The sequence below is a fragment of the Sturnira hondurensis genome, unplaced genomic scaffold (genome assembly GCF_014824575.4).
Source record: "Sturnira hondurensis isolate 20B ecotype Veracruz unplaced genomic scaffold, ASM1482457v3 Scaffold0004136, whole genome shotgun sequence".
NCBI lineage: Eukaryota > Metazoa > Chordata > Mammalia > Chiroptera > Phyllostomidae > Sturnira > Sturnira hondurensis.
The window spans coordinates 54,844,177-54,869,864 of record NW_028076767.1 but is presented as its reverse complement, the minus strand read 5'-3'; the positions used below and the strand labels follow the sequence as shown (position 1 = coordinate 54,869,864).

At 39.3% G+C, this 25,688-nt stretch overlaps 1 protein-coding gene across 2 annotated transcripts; it reads left to right on the top strand.

The window, feature by feature from the left end:
- Positions 1-2,088: 2,088 nt before the first annotated feature.
- DAPL1 (death associated protein like 1) lies at positions 2,089-22,866 on the top strand. Of its 2 annotated transcripts, XM_037044652.1 has the most exons (5): positions 2,089-2,219; positions 10,978-11,065; positions 13,369-13,429; positions 19,150-19,179; positions 22,581-22,866. In XM_037044652.1, the coding sequence occupies exons 1-5, from the start codon at positions 2,162-2,164 to the stop codon at positions 22,695-22,697; spliced, it is 354 nt and encodes a 117-aa protein (XP_036900547.1). In that variant the 5' UTR covers positions 2,089-2,161; the 3' UTR covers positions 22,698-22,866. The 2 variants fall into 2 exon arrangements, with proteins under 2 accessions (XP_036900547.1, XP_036900548.1); XM_037044653.1 differs by lacking the exon at positions 19,150-19,179.
- The last annotated feature ends 2,822 nt before the right edge of the window (positions 22,867-25,688 follow it).

The following is a 25,688-nucleotide window of genomic DNA, read 5'->3' as shown; positions in this document are numbered from 1 at the left end:
AAAAGTAAGACAGAAAAACTGAGGAAAGGTAATAAAAATCAACAGATAATACTCACACCTACAGACAGCCACCATTAACATTATAGAGTGTTTTTATCCATTTACTTAACAAATATTTTTATTGTGTAGTGAGCTATATACTGAGGTATAACTTGCTATGGTAAAACTCACCGTTTTTATGTGACACATGTATGATGTATGATGAATGTAATCACCACCACAGTCAAGGTACAGAATATCTGTGAGCCCCCAAACATCCCCTCCTGCTTTGTTGTGGTCAAACCATTTTCCCCACCCTCTCCTTTGACAGTCACTGATCTGATTTCTGTTCTGTAGTTTTGACTTTTTCACAAATGCCATAGAAATGGAGTTATACATTAAGCAACTTTTTTACTCTCACTTCCATTTAGTTTAAACTTTTGAGGTTCACCCATGTTGTTGCATGTATCTGTTCATTCCCTTTGATTGCTGATTACATTCTATAGTATAGATGTACTGCAATCTGTTTATCCATTCTACAATTGGTTTTTGTTGTATCTAGCTCTTGGCAATTATGAATAGACCTGTTATAAATACATGTATACAGATTTTTATGTTTGCCTATGTTTGCATTTCTCATGGGAACATTTCTAGAAATTGAATTGTTAGTCGTGTATGTTTAATTTTAAAGAAATTACATACTGACTTCCGAAGTGGCTCTATGAATTTACATTTCCACAAGCCATGTATGAGAGTTGTGGTTGCTCTATCTCTTCACAAATATGTCATAGTTTTCTATTTTGTGTGGAAGGAAGTTTGAGGTAGAGGAATTGAGCCATTCTAACACATATGCAGTGTATTTCAGTATGTTTTCTAAAATGTGTTTATTGATTTTCAGAGTGAGGGGAAGCAGGAGGTGGGAAGAGAGAGAGAGAGAGAGAGAGAGAGATTGGTTGCCTCCCATCTGTGTCCTGACTGGGGATCAACCCACAACCTAGGTATATGCCCTGACTGGTAATCGAATCCCCAACCTTTTGGTGTATGGGATGATGCTCCAACCAACTGAGCCACACTAATCAGGGCTTTCAGAGTGTTTTTAGTTTGCATTTTCCAATTGATTAATGATGCACAGCATCTTTTTATGTGCTTATTTGTTGTCACTATCTCTGTGGAGTTTCAAGAAATATTTTACTTATTTTTTAATTGAGTTGTTATTGAGTTGTAAGAACTCTTTATAAAGTCTAGATGCTAGTACTTATTAGAAATGTGTTCTATAAATATATTCTCCTAGTTTGCAGCTGGTCTTCATTGTTGTAACAATGTCTTTTGAAGAGCAGAAGTTTTTCATTGTACTGAAGAACAAAGATATTTCTAAGTACCTGCCATACGCTAAATGTTGCTCAGGAGGTACAATAATGCTTAACCTTAAATTTGTACTGTTTCTTTTTAACAAACTTGCCACCTATTGATTTCTAGCCTGCTTTTTCACTGTATTATCATGAATATTTTTACATCATTAAGTATTATTTTAAAGCATGATTTGTAAATGTGTACATAATCCTCTCATGGCTATATTTGACTTAACTATCAAATTTAACTATCTCTGTTTAGGGATGTTTATAATGATTCTAATGAATGCAAAAAAGAAATATATGATTACCATTCTTATGCACAAATCTTTGTTTACATCTCCAGTTATTTTCCTGGTATAAATGCTTACAATTGGAAAGACAGAGAAATGCGTAGCACTTTGTTTTATAATTATCTCTTAAAACACTACAGATGTCTTGAAGATCTAGTCTTTCCCTCCTTGTCATGCCAGCATATGACAAAGAGCCTGTCACCTTGTGGGTTCACCATATATACTTGATGGATGGATAGCTAGAAAAAGTTTTCCACTGAACTTCATTTCCCCTCCTTCCTTTGTGAAAGAGAGTAAGAGTTCCTTTAGCCATCTGTCCGCCCTCTCAGATGAAGGGAATAAGTAGAACGTTTTCTCCTAAGAGAAAACCTGCCAAGGAGATGTAGGTTCCCAGAGAGCTGGGTGACAAGCCCTGTTGCTGCTCAGCAATGCCCTTGAGGGGCCCCGCCCCCAGCCTTATAAAGCCAGGGTGCAGCGAGGCAGCCACAGTTGCCACTCGCCCTCCAGAGCACAGCACCGGCACTGGCACTGGCACGCGCTATGGCAAATGAAGTGCAAGTCCTGGCCTCCCCGCTGAAAGGGGGGCATCCTCCTGCAGGTAGGCTGCCCAGCTGCCCTCTGTCCTGTGGATAGCAAGGGCCCCGCTGCTGCTGCTGCTGCTGCTGCTGCTGCTGCTGCTGCTGCTCCCATCTGAGCCTTCAACAGAGGCGCCCCAACCGAGCAGAGATCCTCAGCCTCCCACTGTTACTCTGACTTCATACAACATGATTTCCTCCTCTGTCTTTGATCTTTCTTGGCTTGTGTGTAAAACCACCTGGGGATTTGTCAGGCCGCAGTTGAATTAAAACCTAATTATATCTGGGAGTAGGAGGAACTGTGTGCTTGTAGAAAGAATCAGGGAGGGAGGTTGGTCCTTTCCTTTCTGGCTGTAGGTTAGGAGTGACACATCCACACCTAGAAGGTGATTTACTGCCATGGAAATCTTCCTTCCTAGAGGTTCCAGCTCTAAGACTCAGTCTCCCCGAGATACCTGTGTATCACCTGACTTCAGAGCCAGGAAAACCAGATTCCACAACCAAAACAGCCATCATTTTCTCCTCCTCCTCAGGTTTTTGGGCTGGTCAGTGTTATCCGTGATGTAGTTTGCCTGTCAACAAGCTGAGGAGCACTTTTTAATAAGGACCCAAGCACTGGAGGGGGTGACTGGAAACAGTAGCTATCAACAGTAGATATGATATTTTGCAGAGCATCCGCAGTTTGCTCATGCTCTCTCTCTCTTTCTCTCCAATTCCCTCCTTCTTTATTTTAAACATATGCTATATATATCAACTCTTTGGAATATGGAAATTCATTTTATTGTACTTAACCATATATTCATATAGATTGACCGAGGCATGTTGCCCTATTTTTAGCCAGTTTTATGTACTTTCAAGTAGATGCCTTCTTTTTTTCTTTTAAGAAAGATCTCAAAAACTTGACTGCTTTGTTCTTGCCTTTCTCCATCTACAAAATTTATTTATTGGCATACTTATTTGGCACCGCTAAGCCAAGGTTATTCGGTCATCATTGCTGCAGAGGATGATGGCAGATAATAACCTTTGCAAAGCTTGAAAAACTGACCCAGAGGTTCAGTGGTGTTCTCATGAGCAGCCTAGCTGAAAAGAGTCAGAATTTTTACTACAAATTTTTTGAGTTTTCAGTTCTGGGCTCTGTGCCCTACTTTCCTAGGGCAGATTTTCAACATTTTGTATTTGTAATTGGATTTAGCAAAAGTTAACATCTATATTTAATATTAATGATGCTACCTAATAGTCAGGAACTATATATGCAAATTATTAGAGAAGTCACTACAGAGATAGAGAAAAAAGAAAAAAGAACAGCATTCTCTTGCCACCACTTTACACCAATCCTTCATAAAACAGTTAAGCTAAAATCTGATTTGCTGAATTACATTTATGCCTAAAGAATACAGACATAAACTTAACCAAATGAATGTTTGAATGAAACCACCACCAACTTTCTGCCCCCACTACTAATGATTGCTAATTACTCTGTGTACATAGCACACCAGGAATCCATCACGCATGTCACAGTGCCTCTGGCGTGACAGTTAGTTATTATGAACAGTGACAGTATAGATAAGAAGTTTGGAATAATTAAATGGAGATGCAGGCAGACTTTTGCCTCCCCACTGAGGCAAAAAAAAAACCAAACAAACAAAAAAATGAAGATGCCTCATCCTGCATCTGGTTTTACTGCCCATTTTGAGTCTCAACCAGTATGCTATGATACAGAATTTAATTTATGGAACAATAATAATTCATCACCCAAATGCCATTAAATCTTCACCTGATTTTTAAATAAACATACAGATCCCTGTATGTTTAAATATACAGATCCCCAAAAGTGGGAAGTAGATATGATAAAATGGGAAGGTCCTGACATGGCCTTTGGAGTCAGATGGACATGGGTTTAAACTTTGCTTTTGTTCCCTGTCTCTGAGCATCAGTTTTCTCATCTGTAACCCAGGGGGTAATGATTAATGTTGATATTATAAGATTGTTATGATGATTAAAGGTGATTACCGATGTAAGGTACCCAGCACATGAATGTTAATGCCCATAAAATGCAGGCCTCATAAAACACATGGCTGCCAGAAGAAATTATCCTGCCCGTTTGAAAGGCGTCCGGATGTTGAAGGGCTCTGCCATTAGGCACCATTGCAGGAGGCAGAACAGAAGGGAACTGCAGTGGAAAATATACGCGTGCCTGCCCCGTCATGGCCAAAAATGAAACCACTCAAAAGTCAGCCAGCTGTACCTCTTTTCCACCTACATGTCGAGTGCCTATGTTTTTTCTTTCATGTATATTAATATAGCATATTGCACCTCTGTTAGCCCTGGTTATAAATTTATGCTGTGAAACAAGACTACATTAAACATGAGCTGGCCTGGACTCTAGCAAGCTTAGCTTTCGATGTTCTGCTTTTCTGATTTGTCTCACTCTCAGTTTTATAAGAACCCCATGACATCGATAGCCAAAAATGTGTAAGTAGGAGGTGATCAGGGAAGCCAAGTACATACATAATAGACTAGAGAGAGCAGGAGTTCATGTATATTCCCTGCATTTTTTTAATTTGGTTTAAGTCAAATGAATCAGAGCCATCAGAGGGACTACCGCTGAACCCCCAGAGAGAATCAGTTTTCTGGATCATTAAAGAGAGAATGAGGTTTGGGGAGTATATCCCCAAGTGTGAAACTAATGCAGAAAATGGCAGTAACTGTAGCTGCATAAGAAAAAAAATGAAGGCAATGGCTTATTTCTGTCAACTTCAGTCTGCTTACGTCAACTTACAGGGTTTGGTCTGTGCGGTTGGAAAGAGGGTGGGAGACCACTACATCCAGGGACAGGGGGTGATGACTACAACAACTGCATTTGCTCAGCACCAGCTGTGCTCCTGGCACTGCACAGAACCTTCTAGACATGGCAACAGCCCTGCAGACCGAGCATGTACCATCATGCTTGTGTCACAGAGGAGTACACTGACAGCGAGGTTGAGGAACTTGTCCAAAGATACACAGCTGGAGGGCAGTGGGGCTGAGACTTGAAAATAAAGTGGACCAGGTGATACAGTGCTCCCGAGCCTGTTCTTCTTACTGCCCGGCCTCCTCTTGATGTAGGAGGGTCTTTTAGGTTTCGATTAGCAGCTTAAAATTTTCTGAAAAACCAAATGTAAATGCAAAGAAAGCATTTTGTAAACATCTAAATTTTTAATTAAAATCTTTACATAAAAACTCGAAGTTGTAAGGCAGAGTTGCATAAACCTTTGGGTTCCATTTTTTTTGCACACATTCTCCACAGATTAGTAAAGGAAAAAACTTAATTTTTCTGGCAGGCTTTTCTTTATCTTGACTACCTTCTATGAAAAACTGCAAAATTTCTGGAAATCATAACTGGAAAATTATTATATGGCATCTAAATTCAAAGGTCTGTTTTTAAAGTTATAAACTACAAAAGAAGCCACAAGAATATCACTCTTACTCAGAGACAGGAAAACAAAGTTTCATTTTCCCCACATGAATTTCAGTTTTCTAATGAAACTATCCAAAAGAATATCTCTCTCTTTTACATTTTATCTGTAGTTCATTTTGTTTATTGAAAGGACCTAAAGTTTTACCTTATGTATTTATACTCAAAGGCCCATTAAAGTGTTAAATCAGCTCATATTTCACTTTACCCAGTTCCATTTCATTCTTCCATTGTACAGGTGTTCAAAGACAATATAGTTCCAAACAGGAAACTATGGGAATGTCACAAATGTAAATGAATTAATTTGGTTACAGCGAGGCTTTGAAGAGGCCCCATGAGTCCGACCTATTGTACATACTTATTTACAATGGTTTATCTGGATCCCAGGCTACCCGTGTAAGCAGTGTTCCCAGCAGAACTTTGAAGATGCCCCTCCCACAAACTGGGTCCATCTGGTTCAGTCACCTCAGTGTAGTGAGGGCCTTAACTTACATATATTCAGGGCTTTAACTTACATATATTCAGCAGGAATATTATCTCCTGCTTTTTTCTACTGTGCCTGGCTGACAAATGGGAGTACCTACCAGAACAAGTTTGGTAGAGGAACTGGGCTCAGGAGATCCAAGGTGTGGTTCACTTATGCTTCCTAAATCACTCATTTACAGGCCACAGCCCTATACCATAGGGGAGTCAAACACTCCTGGATGGAAATAAGAATCTTCTGGGTAGATTTTCTAATTTTCCACTCAAATGTCACTATTTTATTGTTTTTAAGAATAAACGACTCCCAGGTTTGCATTTTTTAAATTTTCTTTTGGCATTTGTTTCTCTGTTAAGTGCCTTGTATTCTTTTGAATGGGAGGGAAATAATAGGTTTTCTTTTGCCAGTAGATGGGAAAAGTTAGAATCATAGTAAGGACTTCATAATAAAGATCATCTAGTTAGACTTCTACCAAATTCACCAAAATCCCCATAAGATATTCATGGCAGGCAGACTTCCTTATCACACCGAGGGGCAAAGGACATACTGATGGGCTAAGCAATCTACTCTACCTTGAATGACACACACTATTATACTTAGCCAGGGTCTGCCTTTCTGGAATTTCCATCCTTTGGTCTTCATTCTCTCATCTGGAAAAACAAAATAAGTGGAAATAATAATAACTACAAATTGCTGAGTACCGACCATGTAGCAGGGGCTTATATCACCTGTATTCTCTAGAACAACCTGATCAACCAGGTGAAGGGTGCAGAAAATGAGCCTCAGAGGGGTGTAAGTATCTTGTTCAAGATCACAGACCCCAGGAGGGATAGAGCTCATTGACTCTGTATATCATTTTCTCACCAAGAAACCTGTCCTCCTCCCACTCGGCAGCCCTTCAGATCTTTGAAGTTGGCACCCTAAGCTCACCCCAGTCTTTTTTCTTCTTCAGAAGTGACCTTTCCTGATTTCTTAGGTCCTGATGTGACATGGCTCCCTTCCTTGCACTGATTACTATCTTCTGGACACTCTCTGGTTTGTGAATGTCCTTTCAAATGCACAAATTCAGCATTCCAGAGGTCTTCTCATTTTTAGATTGCTGATTAAATGATAACAATTTGCTTTGATCGTTGGTGATAAAATCAGTCCAGATAGAGGAAAATGTATAGAAACAATAGCATTAGGAAAAACAAAAGGAGCACTAAAAAGAAAATAATCACAATACACCCTATTTTAAAAGCACTTGTCATAGGGAGAATGAGAAGTACCATTGAGAGGGACACTGAAGACGCAAGCTCCTGTCTGATTCCTCTTGATAGACAAGACAATGGTGCTGTGAACACTACCACCCCTCACACAGGGGCACACACTCCTCAACCAGTCTTCCCGAACAAACCATCCATTGGTTTATTTCACCTCTGTATTCCATGGCTGTTCAGAACTTGTTTCCACATAATTTCCCCTTTGCCACTGATTACTTTGTATGCCTTTTTTCATAAATATACATATATGTATATATGTATATGCAGGTATGTATCCAATTAAAGGAAATCATGTATAAGAATAGCATTTTTTCTGTAGCCTACATCTAACTTTACAAAATTCTAGTGAGAGGCTTTCATAATCAATAAAAAAACAAGTTGGTAGTGATTCAAATGACCAAGTGGAGTTTATTCCATGAATACAAGAATGGTTGGTTTCATAGTAAGACATCTATTAACATAATTAACCACAATAAGCAGAAAAATCATATGTATCTGTTTATGCTAAGAGGCATTTGATAAAATTCAATATGTATTTGATAAAATTCAATATATACTTGTAATTTTCAAGTACAGTGAAACTACTAGAAGGATATTTCCTTAACATGATGAAACTCTGTACTCATAAAAATATACTTATGTATATAGGCTCCTAAGTACACATTATACTTAATGGGAAAACACTAAAAGCAGTTCTTTAAAAATTAGGACAATGAAGATGTCCACTGTCACCACTATTAAACATTATTTAGGGGAAATAATATTCTTTGAATGTTAGTCATTTTTTTTAACCTGGAAAAGCTAAGAATCAATTTAAAACTATTATAAACAATAAGACAAATGCCCTGATTGGTGTGGCTTGGTGGTCTGAGAACCAAGGATCACCAGTTCGATTCTCAGTGAGGGCACATGCCTGGGTTGCAGACCAGGCCCCAATGGGACGAGTGGCCAAGAGTCAACCACACATTGATGTTTCTCTTCCTCACTTCCTCTCTTTAAAAATAAATACATAAAGTTTAAAAAATAAGAGAATTTAATAAGATTTATATATAAATATTAGTAATAATAAGAACAATCTTTTAGCATTAAAATGGAAGACTAGGCCTTATTTATAATAGCAATGGCAACAACAATAATAAAATGCTTAGGGAATAAATTTAATAATAAATGTGAACAAGTTACTGAGGGACCCAAAAAAAGACATAAACAATGGAAAAGCATACCATGTTCTTGAACAGAGAACTACCAGGACTATAAAGACACAAAGTTTTCCTTTTATTGTTACTTTATTTTATTTTATTTTATTTTATTTTATTGTTCAAGTATAGTTGTCTGCATTTTCCCCTCACCTTTAAGTAAAACCTATCAACAAAGTTTTCTTTTTAAAAAAATCTATAAATTCAAAGCAAGATTTTTAAAAAATATTACCAATAGAATTTTTATAGGAAATTAACAAGCTGATTCTAAAGTTCATATGCAAAAGTAAATAAGAATAGCTAGTAAAATTCTGCAAGGAAAATGTAACAAAGGAGGTGTAACTGTCAAGTATTAAAATATAATATTACAATATTTTTGTAGAGTTGTAATAGCACATAAATGGATAGATTAATGGAACAGAAGTCCAGAAATAGCCACACACACACAAATATATATACATATATGCACACATGTATACATACATGTAATATGCATATACACACATATACATACATGTGAGGATTTGATGTGTGATAAAATGGCATTTCAAATTAATATATACAAGATGGATCTTTAATTTATTTTGATTATCTAAAAAATTATCATGCCTTCAAATGATTTACACAGAATACAATCTGTCTATATAAAGGATTTATATATATCATTTTACATAATCAATCTTTGATCATATATATGGATATGGATAATATAATATATGGATAATATTATATATGGATAATATAATATATTGTATATAATCAATGCATATGGATATATACATATGATTAAAGATGGATTATGAAAAATGAAACCATAAAAGTTTTAGAAGAGCCCTGACCAGCGTGGCTCAGTTTGTTGGGTGTGATCCCACAAGCAAAAGGTCTCTGGTTTGATTCCCAGTCAGGGCGCATGGCCTGGGTTGCAGGTTCGGTCTCGGCCTCTCTCTAAAAATAAATAAAATCTTTTGAAACAAATAATATTTTAAAAATAAAAAATAATAATATGTAGGTAGACATACAAAATATGTGTGTATGAATGCATAGGAAACTTGAACATTAGCAGTATCTAGGGAGATGGACCAGTGTGCTGGGAAACAGTGGTGGGAAGGAGACTACAGACCTTTTCATGCTTTCTCAGTTGTGTGTGTTATGCATGTATTAAAATCAAACCAATAAAGCTCTGATCAGGTTGGCTCAGTTGGTTGAGTGTTGTCTCGCAAAGTGAGAGGTCACAGGTTTGATTCCTGGTCAGGGCACATTCCTGGGTTGCAGGCTTGGTGCCCGGTTGGGGTGCATATGAGAAGCAACCCACTGATGTTTCTCTCCCTCTTTTTCTCCCTCCCTTCCCCTCTATCTTTAAAAAAAATCAAACCAATAAATTAAATAATAATTTTAAAAGAACGATGACTATGTCAATTCACTGGACATAGTGAAACAGAATTGTTTTGGTTTTTTTTTAACCTTATTGAAGCTAGTTTTAGAAAACTGCCCATTTGGCATTCCCATAAAAGGAATTAACATGTTCAAACAAATCAATGTCCATTTAGCTTTCTCTCATTTGAGCTTGTCAGATTTTAGATGTGCAAATTTCCTGGGAACAGAAAAAGTATTTGCTTTGACTTGCAATTTGAAATGGGTTGTTCCTTTTTAAAAGTTGATTTCATCTGACATTGTTAAACAGTTGAATTGCTGTTAGGTCATCTGTAGCCTAATTAACAGTAATTGATCTTCTGAATGGCAGTATTATTAATGCAGTTTAATTACTCATTACAATATCTGAGCTTGGCCAGCACCAGAGGTTCGGGTCTGAAATGGAAGGTGGGTATCCAGTGGGATCAGAAGAATCTCTGTTGAATTAAATGCCTGTTATCACCACTGCCCTGACTTTTGGCTCATTCTCAGAATGTGGCTTTTTGAAAGCTTTGGATGAAAAAAAAAATGCAACCCTTGCACAAACTTTAATCTTGTGGGAAAACAGGAGGATCACGCTGTAATTTTCAGTTGCTATCATGAAGAATGTAATTGGTTTGATAATAAGAAAAAATGTTTTTCTGTGAAATGCCTAGGGGAGTATATTGTTATTCATCTCCCCAAATCAAAGATGTGACCTGCTGCCTTTTGAACCTCAGTTCCCCCTCTCTGAACGTAAACAAGCAGACCTCAGTACTCCTTCCCCTCTCCACCTTGTTTGCCCGGAACATATTTTCTCCTATCGTACTGTGGTTTCAGGGTAACTTTTTATATTGTGTTGTTTTTGATAACAGTTTAGATCTTTAAAAAATAAGTTCTAAATTTTTTTTCAAATCTAAATGCATACTTTGAATAACAAAGCATGCCTTCCTTGCTGTTCTAACCAGGACTCCAATGTTGATGCTTATTTGTTTACAGTGAAAGCTGGAGGAATGAGGATTTCCAAAAAACAAGAAATTGGCATCTTGGAGAGACACACCAGAAAAACAGGATTTGAGAAAACAAGGTTCGGGCTGCTTAATTTCTACTCCCTCATTACCTTGAGGAGTTTTGAGTGACTCTTCTTCCAGAAGGCAGAGACCTTCATGTATTTTAGGACAAACCAAGGGCTCCTAGGTTTTTGCTAAGCAGGGTTAGAGGCAGCCATTGGGATGAGGTGGGGTACGGTAGGGTAGGGTGGAATAGGGTGGTGATGCAAGATCAGTGGTGATGCAGAATGGAGGTAAAAGTCACACTCAGGTGAAAGACTTTCTGGAGGACTCCTTCTGGGCCTCCATCGCTAACCCCACCCATTCCACCTCTGTCTGGGTCCAGCCCAGCTGTCTTGTACTTAAATGACACCATCCTAACTGTGTTCAAACCTGACACATGTCCCTTTAACCGATTTTCACATTAGTTTTTAAAATATTGTCCCTAAGCTGCCCTATTTTCATAGTATGCTTTCTGCTAAAGCATATCTCCTGAATTATAAATAAATACTGTTTTTGTTGTTTTAAATTCATCACTCAATTATTTAGAAACTACTAATGGCTACTATATTTGACAAAGCCGGAAGGCTTATATATACTGAGGCTGATTTCTCCCTATTTTTTCCACCATAACCTTGACGCACAACACTATTCCCAGAATTAAGCAGAAAGCTGGGCTGGATCAGACATGCAAAAGGGCCCAATCACTCTATGCCTTAGTTAAGGAAAATTAGCACATTAAAAAAAGAAATAAACACATGGAACTAGCTCCTTCAAGTAGTGTAATGAGGGGGACTTCAGAGACTTTTTTGGATGGTTTCCATAGGTGAGTCGATGAGTATTTGAAAAGGAGTCAATTAGAGGATGCCCAAGGCACCTCCATAAGCGTTAAAATGGCAACAGTCTCAGTGGGAGAATTCAGAGTGAAATATACTATGAACTTTCTTTGGCTATTTCATATAAAATATTTTTGGATCATTTTTAAAGCTTTCTTTCTGATTTTTGTGAAGGAAATTGTTTCCTTCACAAACCAGGATCTTTTCTGCGTTAAAATAAATTACTCATCAGCCCCTTGCGCCATAAGTTTTCGTTTCTCCTGATACCAGAAAATAACCACCACATAAGGGAAGTGAGGCTGTGAGTCCTTGAGAGTAGGGCACATACCCCTCTCTTGTGACCCGCCTCGAGGGCAGCTGCAAAAGCGCTCGGTCAGTGATAACAGACTGCTCTTCAATTGCAAGCTGATTATTTGGAACGTTTATTCTGTTACTGAAACCTGCCTTAAGCATAAGCCCTGTGTGTTGTGACACTTCACATGCCTGGGCCAGGGGCTCAGGACCTAGAGTCATAGCTTGGAAATGACTTTCTGGTTGACAGCTGGCAGACAAATCCTGTTTCTCTGCACCTCAGAAAAAGAGGGCTCACTATTCATTCCAACACCAGCTGAACAATGCCAGAAGGGGGGTTGCCAAGAGAGTAATAAAGTGGTGATTGGAACCCTCTTTAAAAACAATACTTTTTTTCTAGTACTTGTTAAAAGATGGGCATTGGACTACTACAGAACTTGAAGAGCAAGAAATAGCTCTTCCTCTCTTGCTTCCTGTTAACCAGGTACTATAAGTAGGTGGGACCCAAGGCTTATAGAATTTGAGTGCCATTTTAAACAATACAAAATCACCAGTACGAAATGGCTAGGGCCCCTCCCAGGGCTGTGGAAGGGGCCCATGCAGGAGGAGCTGGAGCTTCGTTAGCTCCCCGGGAAATTCACCTCTGCCGTTGGCATCTGCTTCCTGAGCATGCGCGTGGGATCCAAGTGCCTCATCTGCATAGACAAGCATCTTCCCTTCCATTTTCTTGGAGAATATCTTGTGAAAAATGTACCCAGAAAATAAGTTTCTAGGTATTATCAATCTATGTCCATTTCCTATTAACTTGTACCATCCAACACAAACCATCCAGAAAAAAAATATGCCAAGTGAAGAATTTTCTTCAAGAAACTACTGCTGGCTCAGCCCAGATTGAAACTCTTTTACAAGATAACTTGATCTCAGAAAAGAAGCCAGAAACAATAAAGTGCATACCATATGATTCATGTTATGAAGTGCATTTGTCTGCATACACACTATACTTCAATGAAAAGTTTAAGAGCCATGGTAATAGTAAGTTGGCCTACAAACTTGTGGTAGCACGTGGGCACACAGAGACAGGATTTTTCATCTTTTACATGAAGCCACACAGTGGAATCTTAAAAACCAAGTAGACCGCCCTCTATATAAGTCATTTAACCTCTTCAGTGGGGAAGTTTTCAGGTCCTCTATGAAGTTTCTTTTCATCTCTGCAGTGCCATTGTAAATGTCGCCAAAATTCAGATGGTGGATGCTGTGAATGACACGCTGGAGAAGGTGAGCTATGGGTGAGATGCACCATGTGACACTCCAGGCAGCATTTACCCAGCGATATGGCTGCATGGGCGAACGAGCCAACTCAGAGGTTTCGAACTCAGAGGTTTGATGTCCTTGTGAAAGAATCTACTCTCAGTCTGAGAAACACAAAGGGGTCTTGAGGAGAAAAGCTGTTTGGCCAAACCCCTAGTGTCCAATTAATAAATCTTCTCAAAAATAAGATAGAAAATAAAGCAAGAATCATGACACCAAATTGGCAGAACTTTACTTTGCCATCCCAAATATTTCTCAGAAACATTGGCATGCTTTTACAAAAAGGCAGCCTGATGGAAATTCGTCTGTTTTTGACCTTCCTCCCCGCCACTGCATTCCCATAAGGAAATACTTGATTCGAGGTGAGTGTGGGCAGTGGAGGTCTGTACAGTAGAGGTCTGCACAGTTTAGGGCTGGAGGGAGGCTGGGCACTGGCTGGCTTTATCCAGTAAAATCTGTTTATAAAGGTGGTTGACCATGGCTATTTTTATGTGTATATTTTGAATTTCTTCCAAGTAGCTTAAGAAACTATAAAAAGTCTTACCAGAAAGACAGTGGTTTGCTTTTGTATTCAAGAGTTTGTTTTTGAATTACGTAGGTAAGCTGAAGGTCCTTACTTTATTTCTAGGGGGTAGACAGGTTGCATTTAAGGCAATGAAGAACCACTCTTTCAGCTGTGCACACATTTACTGCAGGGACAGAACTGGGCATCCTTTATAGAATAAAGGCTTTCTGCTACTGCCAAATCAAGGATCTGAAAAAAATTAGAGCAGAATTGTGTGGCTAGACCACTGACTCTTCTACTTCCTGTCTGTATGACCTTGAGCAAGTCACTTATCCTGTGCCTCAGATTTCTTGTTTGTAAAATGGAGATAAGAAAGAGAATACATTCACAGCTTTGTTGTGTGGAATAAATGAGTTCACACACAGTCCACTCCTAGAATAGTTCACACTATCTATTCTGGTAGTAGCATTGGTTTCATGGCAGTGAAATAAAAAGATCCGTCTGAAGTCCATGGATGTTACAAAGCAAATAGTATAAGACAAGATCTTGATTATAGACTCTAGCTACAGAGGCTTCTCATGTGGGGGTCTTTGTTCTCCCATCAAGAACATTTGAGATAAGTGCCTCTTTGCCTTGCTGGCTTTACAAGAAGGCCAGGGGTGGATGATACCTGCTCCTGCATCTCATGTTCTCTTGCTCCTGACCACTAAGCACCTCTTCCTCAGGGGAAAGAGAATGCCACAGTTGTAAGAAAACTAGATAGCAAATTTCTCTAGAATGTATGTTCACCCAAAATAAACTGTTTAAAAAGAGAGATCAATAAAGGTTTATTATGCTACACATTAGGTATGATACAAGGGTTTATATCATTTTTAATACACCTCTGTGCATATGTCTATGACATAGAGTGTTTCTTTCACTTTCAGTTAAAAATACCAATTCTTTATTTCAAAGATAAAAAGAAGACTCAAATAACAACAGTAATAAGTTATATTTGGAAAAGTAAGACAACATTGAGATGGTATGCTGTTAGAAATAGTTTTAACAGCAACTGTACATTCAAAAAGAAAAACTTTAACACTTAGCTCAGTGTTTACCAGAGTGACCATGTCGCTAAGCCTACACAGATTGCTGGCTGAACCAGGTTCTGGCATGAGACCTCAGAAGACGTCTGGCATGAGACATCGGGGTCTGCTTCCGGCTCTGTGGTTCACTGGCTGTCTGTCCTTGGGCAGGTTTCTTCACTTTCCTATGCCTCTGTTTCCTCATCTGTAAATGGGAAGATCGTTAATAGTATCCATGTCAAAGTGATATTGTACGAATAAACTAAGTTATATAATATGTGCAAAGTACTTAGCACAGAGCCAGACAGTTAGCCCTCACTAAGTATTGGCTCTTGTCCCCAGGAAGATATCCCATAGGACATTATTTGGAATCCTGGGCAAAGGCTAAAAGGCCAGAAAAATCAAGTCCCAAGGTTACCATAGTGACTACCTTGAATATGGAAGTTAGTGGGATTCACATATTTCCTTATAGCTAGGAAAAATCCTCCCTGAATTCATAATTCAATCTGATGTGTAATAGGATTTCATAATAAAGGTCAACCTGGGGTAAAAAGATCAGTTCCTTTAAGAAATAGGTATGCTGGGACTTCTGGCCTAGATGGAGTTATAAGTAGATACACTTTGCCTCCTCGCACAACTGAAAGAAGGACAACAACAAATTCAAAAACAAAAACAAACCAGAACTGCCAGAAAACTGAACTGTATAGAAGTCTAACAACAAAGGAGTTAAAGAAAAAAACATTCATCTAGACCAGTAGGAGGAGTGGAGATGGGCAGCCAGGACAGAGAAGATACACTGCAAGGTGCAGCTGGAGGACCAGGCAGGTGAGGCAGAGGCTGGTAGACTGGGCAGTCCATTCTTCCCAGGTGGATAAATCAGGAGGAACAACTGGGGAGCAAGACATACCATGCAATCCAGGGTGCCAGCATGGGAAAAGAATGCTTCAAAACCTCTGGCTACAAAAACCTGTGGGGGTTGAGGCAGCAGGAGAAACTCAGCCTCACAGGAAAGTTCCCTAGAGAGACCCACAGTGTCCTAGAATACACACACAAGCCTACTCACTTGGGAATCAGCACCAGAAGGGTCCAATTTGCTTGCAGTAAGAGGGGGAAGTAACTGAAAACAGAGTGAAAGCTGAGCAAGCAGCATTGTTTCCTCTCTGTTCCCTCTCCAGGCAGTGATATGGGTTGCCCCACTCTGGTGAATACCTAAGGCTCTGCCCTTTACAACATAGTAGGCATGCTGAGACAAATGAAGTAGCCCAAATGAAAGAACAGATCAAAGCACCAAAAACAGAACTAAGTGATGAAGAGATAGCCACCCTATCAGATGCAGAGTTCAAAACACTGGTAATCCAGATGCTCACAGAGTTGGCTGAGTATGGTTGCAAAATAGAGGAAGAAGTGAAGGCTATGAAAAGTGAAATAAAGAAAAATATACAAGGAACCAACAGTAAAGGGAGAGAAACTGGGACTCAAATCAATGGTTTGGAGCAGAAGGAAGAAGTAAACATTCAACCAGAACAGAATGAAGAAACAAGAACTTAAAAAAAAAAATGAAGAGAGGCTTAGGAACCTCTGGGACAACTTTAAATGTTCCAACATATGAATTATAGGGGTGCCGGAGGAGAAGAGGAAGAGCAAGAAATTGAAAATTTATTTGAAAAAATATTAAAGGAGAACTTTCCCAATCTGGCAAAGGAAATAGAATTCCAGGAATTCCAAGAAGTTCAGGGAGTCCCAAACAAGTTGGACCCAAGGAAGCACACACCAAAACACATCATAATTACATTACCCAAGATTAAAGATAAGGAGAGAATCTTAAAAGCAGCAAGAGAAAACTGTCAGTCAGAAACAGTTACTGACAAAGGAGCTCCCATAAGACTGTCAGCTGATTACTCCAAAGAAACCATACAGGCAAGAAAGGGCTGGAAAGAAGTATGCAAAGTCATGAAAGGCAAGGACCTACATCTCAGATTACTCTATCCAGTAAAGCTATCATTTAGAATGAAAGGGCAGATAAAGTGCTTCTCAGATAAGGTCAAATTAAAGGAGTTTGTCATCATCTAGCCCTTATTATATGAAATGTTGAAGGGACTTATCTAAGAAATAGAAGATGATTAAAACTATGAACAGTAAAATAACAAACTCACAACTATCAACAACTAAACCTAAAAAAACAAAAACTAAGCAAACAACTAAAACAGGAACAGAATCACAGAAATGGAGATCGCATGGAGGGTTATCAGTGGGGAGGCGGAGGAGGGAGAATGGGAGATAAGATGCAGGGAATAAGAAGTATAATTGGTAGGCACAAAATAGACAGGGGAAATTTAAAAGGATATAGGAAATGTAGAAGCCAAAGAACTTATATGTATGACCCATGGACATGAACTAAGAGGGTGAGGTAATGCTGGTGGGAGAGAGGATGCAGGGCAGAAGGCAATAAAGTGGAGAAAAAAGTGGGACAATTGTAATAGCATAATCAATAAAATATATTTATAAAAATAGATTTGCTGAAATGAGTGGTTGCCAGGAGCTGGGAGTGAGAGGAGGGATTGACCGCAAAGATACAAGAGGGAATTTTTTGAGGTGGGGCAGTGATGAAACAGTTTTATATTTTGAGTGTGGTGGTCACAGACTGCATATTCTTGTAAAAAACCTGTGAAACTGTGCACTGAAGAGGGTATGTTTTACTGTTGATAAATTATACCTTAATTTTTAAAAAATAAATATGTATAAACTATATACCTCATACCAAAAAAGTAAAAGACATAAAGATAAAGAGATACAGATATTGATATCTGCTGATAAATTTTCATCTGTATTACAGTGATTTCATCTGCAGAATATATTGTCACAAAGACCTAACAATAGCAATTGGCCAGAAGAAGCACAGTAGTAGAGGACCTAATTATTAACATTCATTCATACCCTCAGCTAGAATTCTGTGTAGTTTCAAGAACCCATATGGATTTTCATACCAATTTAAGAACTTAGAGTCTAAGACTGTGAAAATGCACCCTGATTCACAGGATCTCAATAATCATTTGATCAGGGCAGGAAATTTCTATCCATATGCTATTTATTTCAAGATACCCTACATTAAAACCAACCAGAGTTAAGATTTGGGAGATTGGAAAAAAATCCCCAAAATGTCGGAACTCTATAAATCTAAGTAGGAAGCAACCTAAAATTTCTCCTCCCAATATTGCCCCACTCCTTCCTGCACACAGATCTCTGTCCCTACTATGTTTCCCCTTCCCTTCCCACCTCTCCAGCCAGCTCCTCCCACTTCTCCCTGACGAAATAATAAGAGAATTCATGTTGCCTAATGCCAGACCACAGGACATGGCATTCTTGGAAGAAAAGGAGTTATACAACCCTGAAAACTCTTTAGGCTAAATATCTGAGAGACCTGGTCTTAGACCAAATTCCACCTACTCCTTAGAGATTGTTTAACCTATTAGAAGTCACATAGCTACTTTGAGATTTATGATTGCTCATGTACTTAATTTTTTAAGGTAGGATGAAGTGAGAATGATACTGCCAGGAATATTAATTCTCTAGATGGTTATGGCAGTTAAATTTGGCATTAGTTGTGAAGCTTCTCCAAACTTGAAAGTATCCAGTTAAAACAGTAGTAACAGGGTTGGGTTATGGTGTGGAGGGGCAGGAATGTTGAAGTTTAATTACGTGGGGGTCGCTTTTCAAGTTGCCAGGTGCGTCACCAGTGCCAATGGGAGATGATGTGAAATGGGATCCAGGGGGAGTGGAAACTATCAAAGGCATCTGCAAATCTAAAAAGGTTTCTCTTATTCTGTAGATTAACATCACAGTAGGAGTAGCCTTGAATTTCACTGACTCAAGTTGAATGTTTTGTTTTGAGCACTTTACTGTTAAACAGGGTGTGGAAATCTAAGTGCCAGTGTTCAAGTTGGAAGTCAACACCCTGGAAAGAGGAGTGCAAGAGCTGCCCATCTACGATACTACCTAACTTCAGGCTCTGAAACAAAACCTGTCGCTGATTTGTCTGCATCTAGAATTTCTTTCACGGCTCTGATAGTAAAGACCTTTAACACACTTCTTTTGCTTTTTCTCTGAAACCAAAAATATAGGTTCTAAGGTCACAGCTACCAAAGATGAAGGTAAATTTTCAGTGTGGGAGTTTCTATTGATCTGCTTTTCAAGTTCAATATGTTGGCCCTTATGTGATGGAGCCACAGCAGGACAGAATCCTTCCACATACACTGGCCTTGAATTCTTTCTCTTGTGGAGTTACCCTAGATTCTCTTACCCTAATGAGTCAGACAAGAAACACCTTTCATTCTACAAACCCTATCATTTTACAAAGATGAATGATGAAAAATCCAAAGCTTCCCCAAGTGAAGACGCCAGACTAAAGGCACAGCTGGTTGTAGGTTATACTCTGCAAAGCTATTCCTACTTATTTCTAATTCAGACTTGAAAATAAAATCTTCCTATCTCCACTGATATAAAATCAACACCACAAAATTAGGACATTTAAGGATTATTTTACTTACAGTTTCAATTCTAATGGAAGACTGTTTACAAACTCTGTACCCATACCCCACCCCCCAAATCAAGTCCTTCTATATTAGGATGTTCCAGATTAAGGGGATGGATATCTGAGAAAGAGAACTTGACTCTTTTATTGTATATACTAGTGTGTGGCAAAAATGAGTTTACAGTTTGTATGGAAAATAATACAATGATTACTAAACAATAATATAAGAATAAACTCTATTTCATGTGCTCACAACTGTAAACCTATTTTTGCCCCACCCTGTTCAATAGATGCTAGAAAACCCTATTACTATCCCCCCCCCACCATGTACATTTGTAATTTAATAATTATGGGCAGTTTCCGTAAGGCTACTATCTTTGCTACGATTAATTTCCACTTTCTTCTCAATCTCGTTGGTTTTTTGCCCCCAAACTTCCCCAAACCAGTTACAGATGGCCAGTGGGCCCCAGAGGTGCTCCCCTTCTGAGAAGCAGTTAGCAGAGCTTTTAGAACCTCAGTTAGTTGCCCTGGTTAAAATGTAACCCCAACCCTTCTGCTTCAGTGGTGGGAAGGCCAAATGGTGCGGTCACTCTGGAAAATGGTGGTTGCTATAGGCTGGGGTGGGAAGGAATGAGGGTTTATTGTTCAAGGGGGACAGAGTTTCAGTTTGGCCTAATAAAAATTTCTGGAGGTAGATGGCAGTGATGGTTGTGCAACCAAGTAAATGTATTTAATGCAACTAAACTGTACAGTTAAAAATAGTTGAAGTGGTAAATTTTATGTTAAGTGTATTTTACCACAATTTTTAAATGACAAAAAAATGTAGTCCCTAAATTGTGTTAATAACCCTGGAGGCGAATTTGCGCCACATTAAGCAATCAGTGCGTTCCCACACACGGTTCTCCAGCCCCTTTGCTTTCCCTCTCGCCTCGGCAGTGGGAACAGCCGTCAGCATTGTGGCTTTCTCTCTTCAGTCTCAACTTGTCACCCTGCTCCATCTCACCCTGGCTAATTGCCCACATTTCTGTTATATCATAATTGCTTGTTCATTTCCTTTCTTCCCGACCCCAACCCCTTTACCTTAGTTTACATTTGACTTTAAGTAACTTGACTGGTTGTTCTTCCTACCTGTAATCTCTTGAATGTGATTTAGAGCTAACTTGAAATAATCCATCTGTTTTAGTTGACACTAAAGACACCTAGTCTGGAAGAAAACTACTAAAGTCAGTGACCTCTTACGTTTCCTTTTGGTTCTAATGTTGAAAGAAAAACAAAACAAAACCCTCTGCCCTTACCGCACTGTAAAAGGGATGTGTTGTGGCCTGATGATAACTGATCTGACAAAACAGAAAAAAAGACTCTTCAGTTCTTTTTTTTTTAAAGATTTTTCTTCCTTTCTGCTAGAATGCCAGCATAGACCATCCTTGGCTTTAATTATTATATAATTTGTGCCTGCATAATGTAAAAGAAAAATTTTAGAAAATACTGATAGGCAAAATAAAAAGTAAGACTAGGAATTGCCCGTAATTCTATCTCTTGGAGATAACCATTGTTAACACTTCAGTTTGTATTCTTCCAGTGTGTTGAATTTTTTAAGACCAAGAAGAAAAGTCTTGCTAGTGCTCAGTTTCACATGAAAGGGAATGCTGTTTGCCTAGTGCTCAGGCTCATTTGAGAAGAGATTTAAGGCACATATGTTTTCCCTGGCTGAGAAGAGCCCAAACAAACCATAAACAGGGTGAAGCTTGGGGTCATGAGCAGTTTATCTCACCTTTTATTTAATTTGAGTGTCAAGGCAAGGGCATCTAAGTGTAATAGTGGTTAAATTAAATTCCTAGTTAACTGAGGCATCCCTTCCTTGCTTGCTAAGGAGGGTATACTTAGGTACCTTCATGTTGATATTGATGGACTTGAAAACTTAAAGAACTATAATGGGCCCAAAAGGTCACTGGGTCCAAATTACCCTCCTATGAAAATTTTATCTGAGGTTCTTGCAGCACTGGACATCCTTTTGATTTTAAGCCACCCTTAATGTAAGTTCCATAAGGTCTTTTGGTTCCTTACAAAAATTCTCTTATTGTCCTATAGTCTCAGTCTGTGTTAATTTCAATCTAGTTAAGCCTGTTTCCTCATACATGTCTTCTGTGGAGACGATTAATGAGAAATTTGGTACCTGAAGCTATCATTCCTCAGCCTTCTCTTCACCAGGCTGTTTAGGTTGAAGCATATAAAATGACTAATACTGCACCATTTTTTACCTATTAAAATAGCAATTTCAGCCCTGGCTGGTGTAGCTCAGTGGGTTGAGCGTGGGCCTGTGAATCAAAGAGTCACTTGTTCAATTCCCAGTCAGGGCACATGCCTGGGTTTCAGGCCGGATCCCCAGTTTGGAGCGTGTGAGAGGCAACCACACATTGATGTTTCTCTCCCACTCTTTCTCCTTCCCTTCCCCTCTCTCTAAAAAAAATTAAAAACTAAAAATAAATAAAATAGCAATTTCACATGTTTCAACCTAATAAAGAACCCTAACTCTTCCTAACTTCTCTCATAGGTTATTTCTAACCTTTTGACAGTTGAGCAGTTCTTACCCCTCAGGACTTTCCCAAATGTTTCTGAAGCCTTCGTAGGATATAGTGACCCATATTGTGCGTAGGATATAGTGACCCATATGTTTTGTGCCAAAACAATCGCTAATATTGGAAGACTGATGCAGAATCAGCGAAGCACCTCTACCTATAAAAATGTCACTCAGAGAGATAGATACAAATGCTCACATGCATTATGTATATTTGATATAATACATGTTGTAATTTTACAAATTGGAGGTGAACAAATGAGGGAAAACCCAGGTTAGCACACCATGGGCTCAGAGCCAGAAGCGATGTGAAATAAAGAGATATTATCGGGGAAGTAAACAAAGTTGTGAAGTTTTTCTGATGAACTGTTTTGCTTTCTACTACTTTAATAGTTCATAGCCCAAAAGATCCAATATGCTTCTTTTTTCTTTCCTTCTCACATTAGCTCAGCCATAAATTTCCAGCAATAGTGCACATGGCACATCAAAAACCCAGACCTGCTCTGGAGAAGGTCACTCCAATGAGAAGGATCTACATTATTCAACAGCCTCGAAAATGTTAAACGGGGACATAAAACACCGCCATCTGGCCAACTGCCTCGAACATCTGACAGGTTAGCGAAAAGGACTGAAACTTTCCTTAGGCTTCGTGTGCTTGCTCAGTAAATAAAACAGCTTTTGTATCTTCTCTTTGGACTTTAGATAATAAAGCATCAGAAATTATAAATCCAATGTATTCTTGGGCCTTGTTTCAGTCCAGGACATTTTCCACTGATGTTTACATAAGTAATTCTGTTGAATAAGTGGAGAATCCAGAATACTTGACTCTTTGACTCTCCCTCCTTAGACAAGTTCTCTTATCCTTGATGCTGACCCTGAGTTATTCCACCCACGGTGAGCTCCTGAAAGCAAAGGTTGGAGAGGAGTACAATGACCTTTGCAAAGGCCAATATTCCATGCAAACAAGAGTTATTCTTCTCAGTGTGTTTGTCTTAAGATGCTCAAGTTTTCACTTGAGGTGAAATATCTTTTCCAGTTTCACATATAAACACGTTTGTTTGTTTGTTTGTTTTTAAGGTTTAGTGGGGGAAAGTTAGAAAAAATAGATTTATTACAAACATATTTTCTTCTGCAAAGCAATCAAGGATGGGAGGTCAAGCTATAGTTTCAGCAGGAGGTTTGCTCAGGGCCTCCCAGAAAGTGCATGCTCTAGAACTGAAGCGATTATGATGCTACAGGGTACGTGATTGGGGTATAGAAGTAGATTTTAATTGGATGAGGGGACAGGAGGGAAAACGTTGCCCTAGCTAAGCCTGCTCTAGCTCTCCCATCCTCCACAACACACACACCCCTTCATAGACTCACAGGTGAATAACGAAGGGCATCCTCAGGGGATGGGAAGGTACACTCTTTTTCCGCAGAGGTTAGCTGTCACTCACTATTTCACCATGCTGAACCTCTAAATTGTAATGCTATCCAACATTCAGCACTTCTCTTTACCCGAAAATGAGGTCAGCACTTTAATCCATCATTTTATAGGTTGACAGCACTTGGAGTGTGACCTGATGCCAATCCTGTCTCTGGTTCCTGGAACTCCAAAGGCACCTGGCTAAGGCCCAGTGGTCAAAATGATGTATCCCACATCCTCCTCTGTGTTGTTTGGCTCTTTTTCAGGGCTAATAGAATTGTGTGAGATAATATTAAGCCTTGGTCAGTGCCAACATAAGTCAATAAGACAGTCCTAAACTCCCCACTTTGGCCTACCTCAGTTCCTAGTCTTCTGGGATGGTTGTCCAGAATATTCCAGAATGGTACGTGTTGCAAGGTAAATAAATGTACAGAAGTTCAAAATCAGCCACCACTTCCCCAGGGTATAGTAACAAAATGTAAGCCTGACAGTAGATACTACCTGGACCACTGAACTGAGATTAGGAGACTGGGGTTCTACTTCTGACCCTTACTAGGTTGTTACCTTAAGCAAGCCACTCAACCCTTCTGATCCTTGTCAGACAAAGACAACAGCATCTGATCCCCTAACTTAATCTTCCCACTGGCACACTGAGAAGATAAAATGGACAATAGGATTTGCAACAAGCCATTTAAAGAGTAGTGAGAGCAAGGTATTACCAGGATGATTATTCTAGAAGCTTCCAGAACTATAGTGGTAGAACTATAAGTATAAGCTGAGGCTAGAATAGGAAATTCAAAGGAAAACGAATAGTTGGGCTAAACAGAAGCAGAAATCGGGGAAGGAAGATAAGGGAAATGGGAAGCAAAGATGGCAGCACTACACTACTCAGCCTTCCTGAGGGTAAGATAAGGCCAATTACCGACAGGAAGTTAGAAGAGAAGAAAGCACCATTCTGTCTAGAGTTGAAGATGTATTATAGGGGGAGAGAGACTGCTCAAAGGGAGATTATGCAGTAAGGACCCCACATTAATTTAGGTTCATAATTTTAGCCCCTTAAGTCACCAAAATCATAGAAAATAAGTTTGATGTGAATTTCATATATGGAAGGAAATTGGAATTATCTTGGAGAATGTATCAGAAGAAAACAAAATAGATCAGTAAGAGAACTTTCTGGTGACATAACTGCATATGCAGAAAACCAAAGGGGCCATTCCCCCTCTCCTCTGAGGAATAAGACCCACATGGATGCACTGTGGCTCCACTCAGTGAGAGCCCCCCTCCACTCAGTGAGAGCTCCCCTCCACTCAGTGAGAGCCCCCCTCCACTCAGTGAGAGCCCCCCTCCACTCAGTGAGAGCCCACTCAGTGATGTGTTCGCAGACCCAGAAAAGCCATGGCACTGGGAGAAGGGTATGGCTATGGGTTTGCTGGCAGATCCTCTTCTTTAGCTCTTTTTTTTTAACTTTTTAATTCAATTTATTCGGGTGGCATTGGTGGATGAAATTATATAGGTTAGAGGTGTACAATTCTATAATACATTATCTGTATACTGCATGGTGTGTCCACCACCCCAAGTCAAGTTTCCTTCCAATACCACTTCACTCCCCTATAATGCATTTCATTTCAGTTCAAGAGGCTCTATACTAGGCACTGCAACACAAAGATGAGTAAGACACTGCTCCTGCCACCAGGAGCTCTTAGATCAAAGGGAAGTAGGCATGCGGGCAAATCAATACAAAGAGAAACTTTAGAAATGACTTAGTAGGTGGGTGGGGGACATGCTGGGGAAGAGACACATGCAATCACTCAAAGGTCATGTACAGTAAAAAAAAAAATGTGTTGAGAGGATTTCTGCCAAGATGGAGGCGTGGGTAGAAACTCTCTCTTCACTTCCTCACACAACCACAAGAAGGATTATAACCAATTTAAAAACAAAAAACAAACAGAACTGCCAGAAAATTGAACTGCATGGAAATCTGACAACCAAGGACTTAAAGAAGAAACATTCATCTAGACTGGTAGGAGGGGTGGAGACAAGAAGCCGGCAGCAGAGAAGACACATGGCAAGGCGGCAGACTGGGTGGACCAGGTGGCAGCTAGCAGATGGGACTCCCCACATTTGAGTGTGGATAAGCCAGAAGGAA

Coding starts and splice junctions, on each gene's coding strand:
- DAPL1 (XM_037044652.1), top strand. CDS start 2,162: ATGGCAAATGAAGTGCAAGTCCTGGCCTCCCCGCTGAAAGGGGGGCAT. Junction 2,220..10,977: donor AGGGGGGCATCCTCCTGCAG/GTAGGCTGCCCA, acceptor ATTTGTTTACAG/TGAAAGCTGGAGGAATGAGG. Junction 13,430..19,149: donor TGAATGACACGCTGGAGAAG/GTGAGCTATGGG, acceptor CCAAAAATATAG/GTTCTAAGGTCACAGCTACC.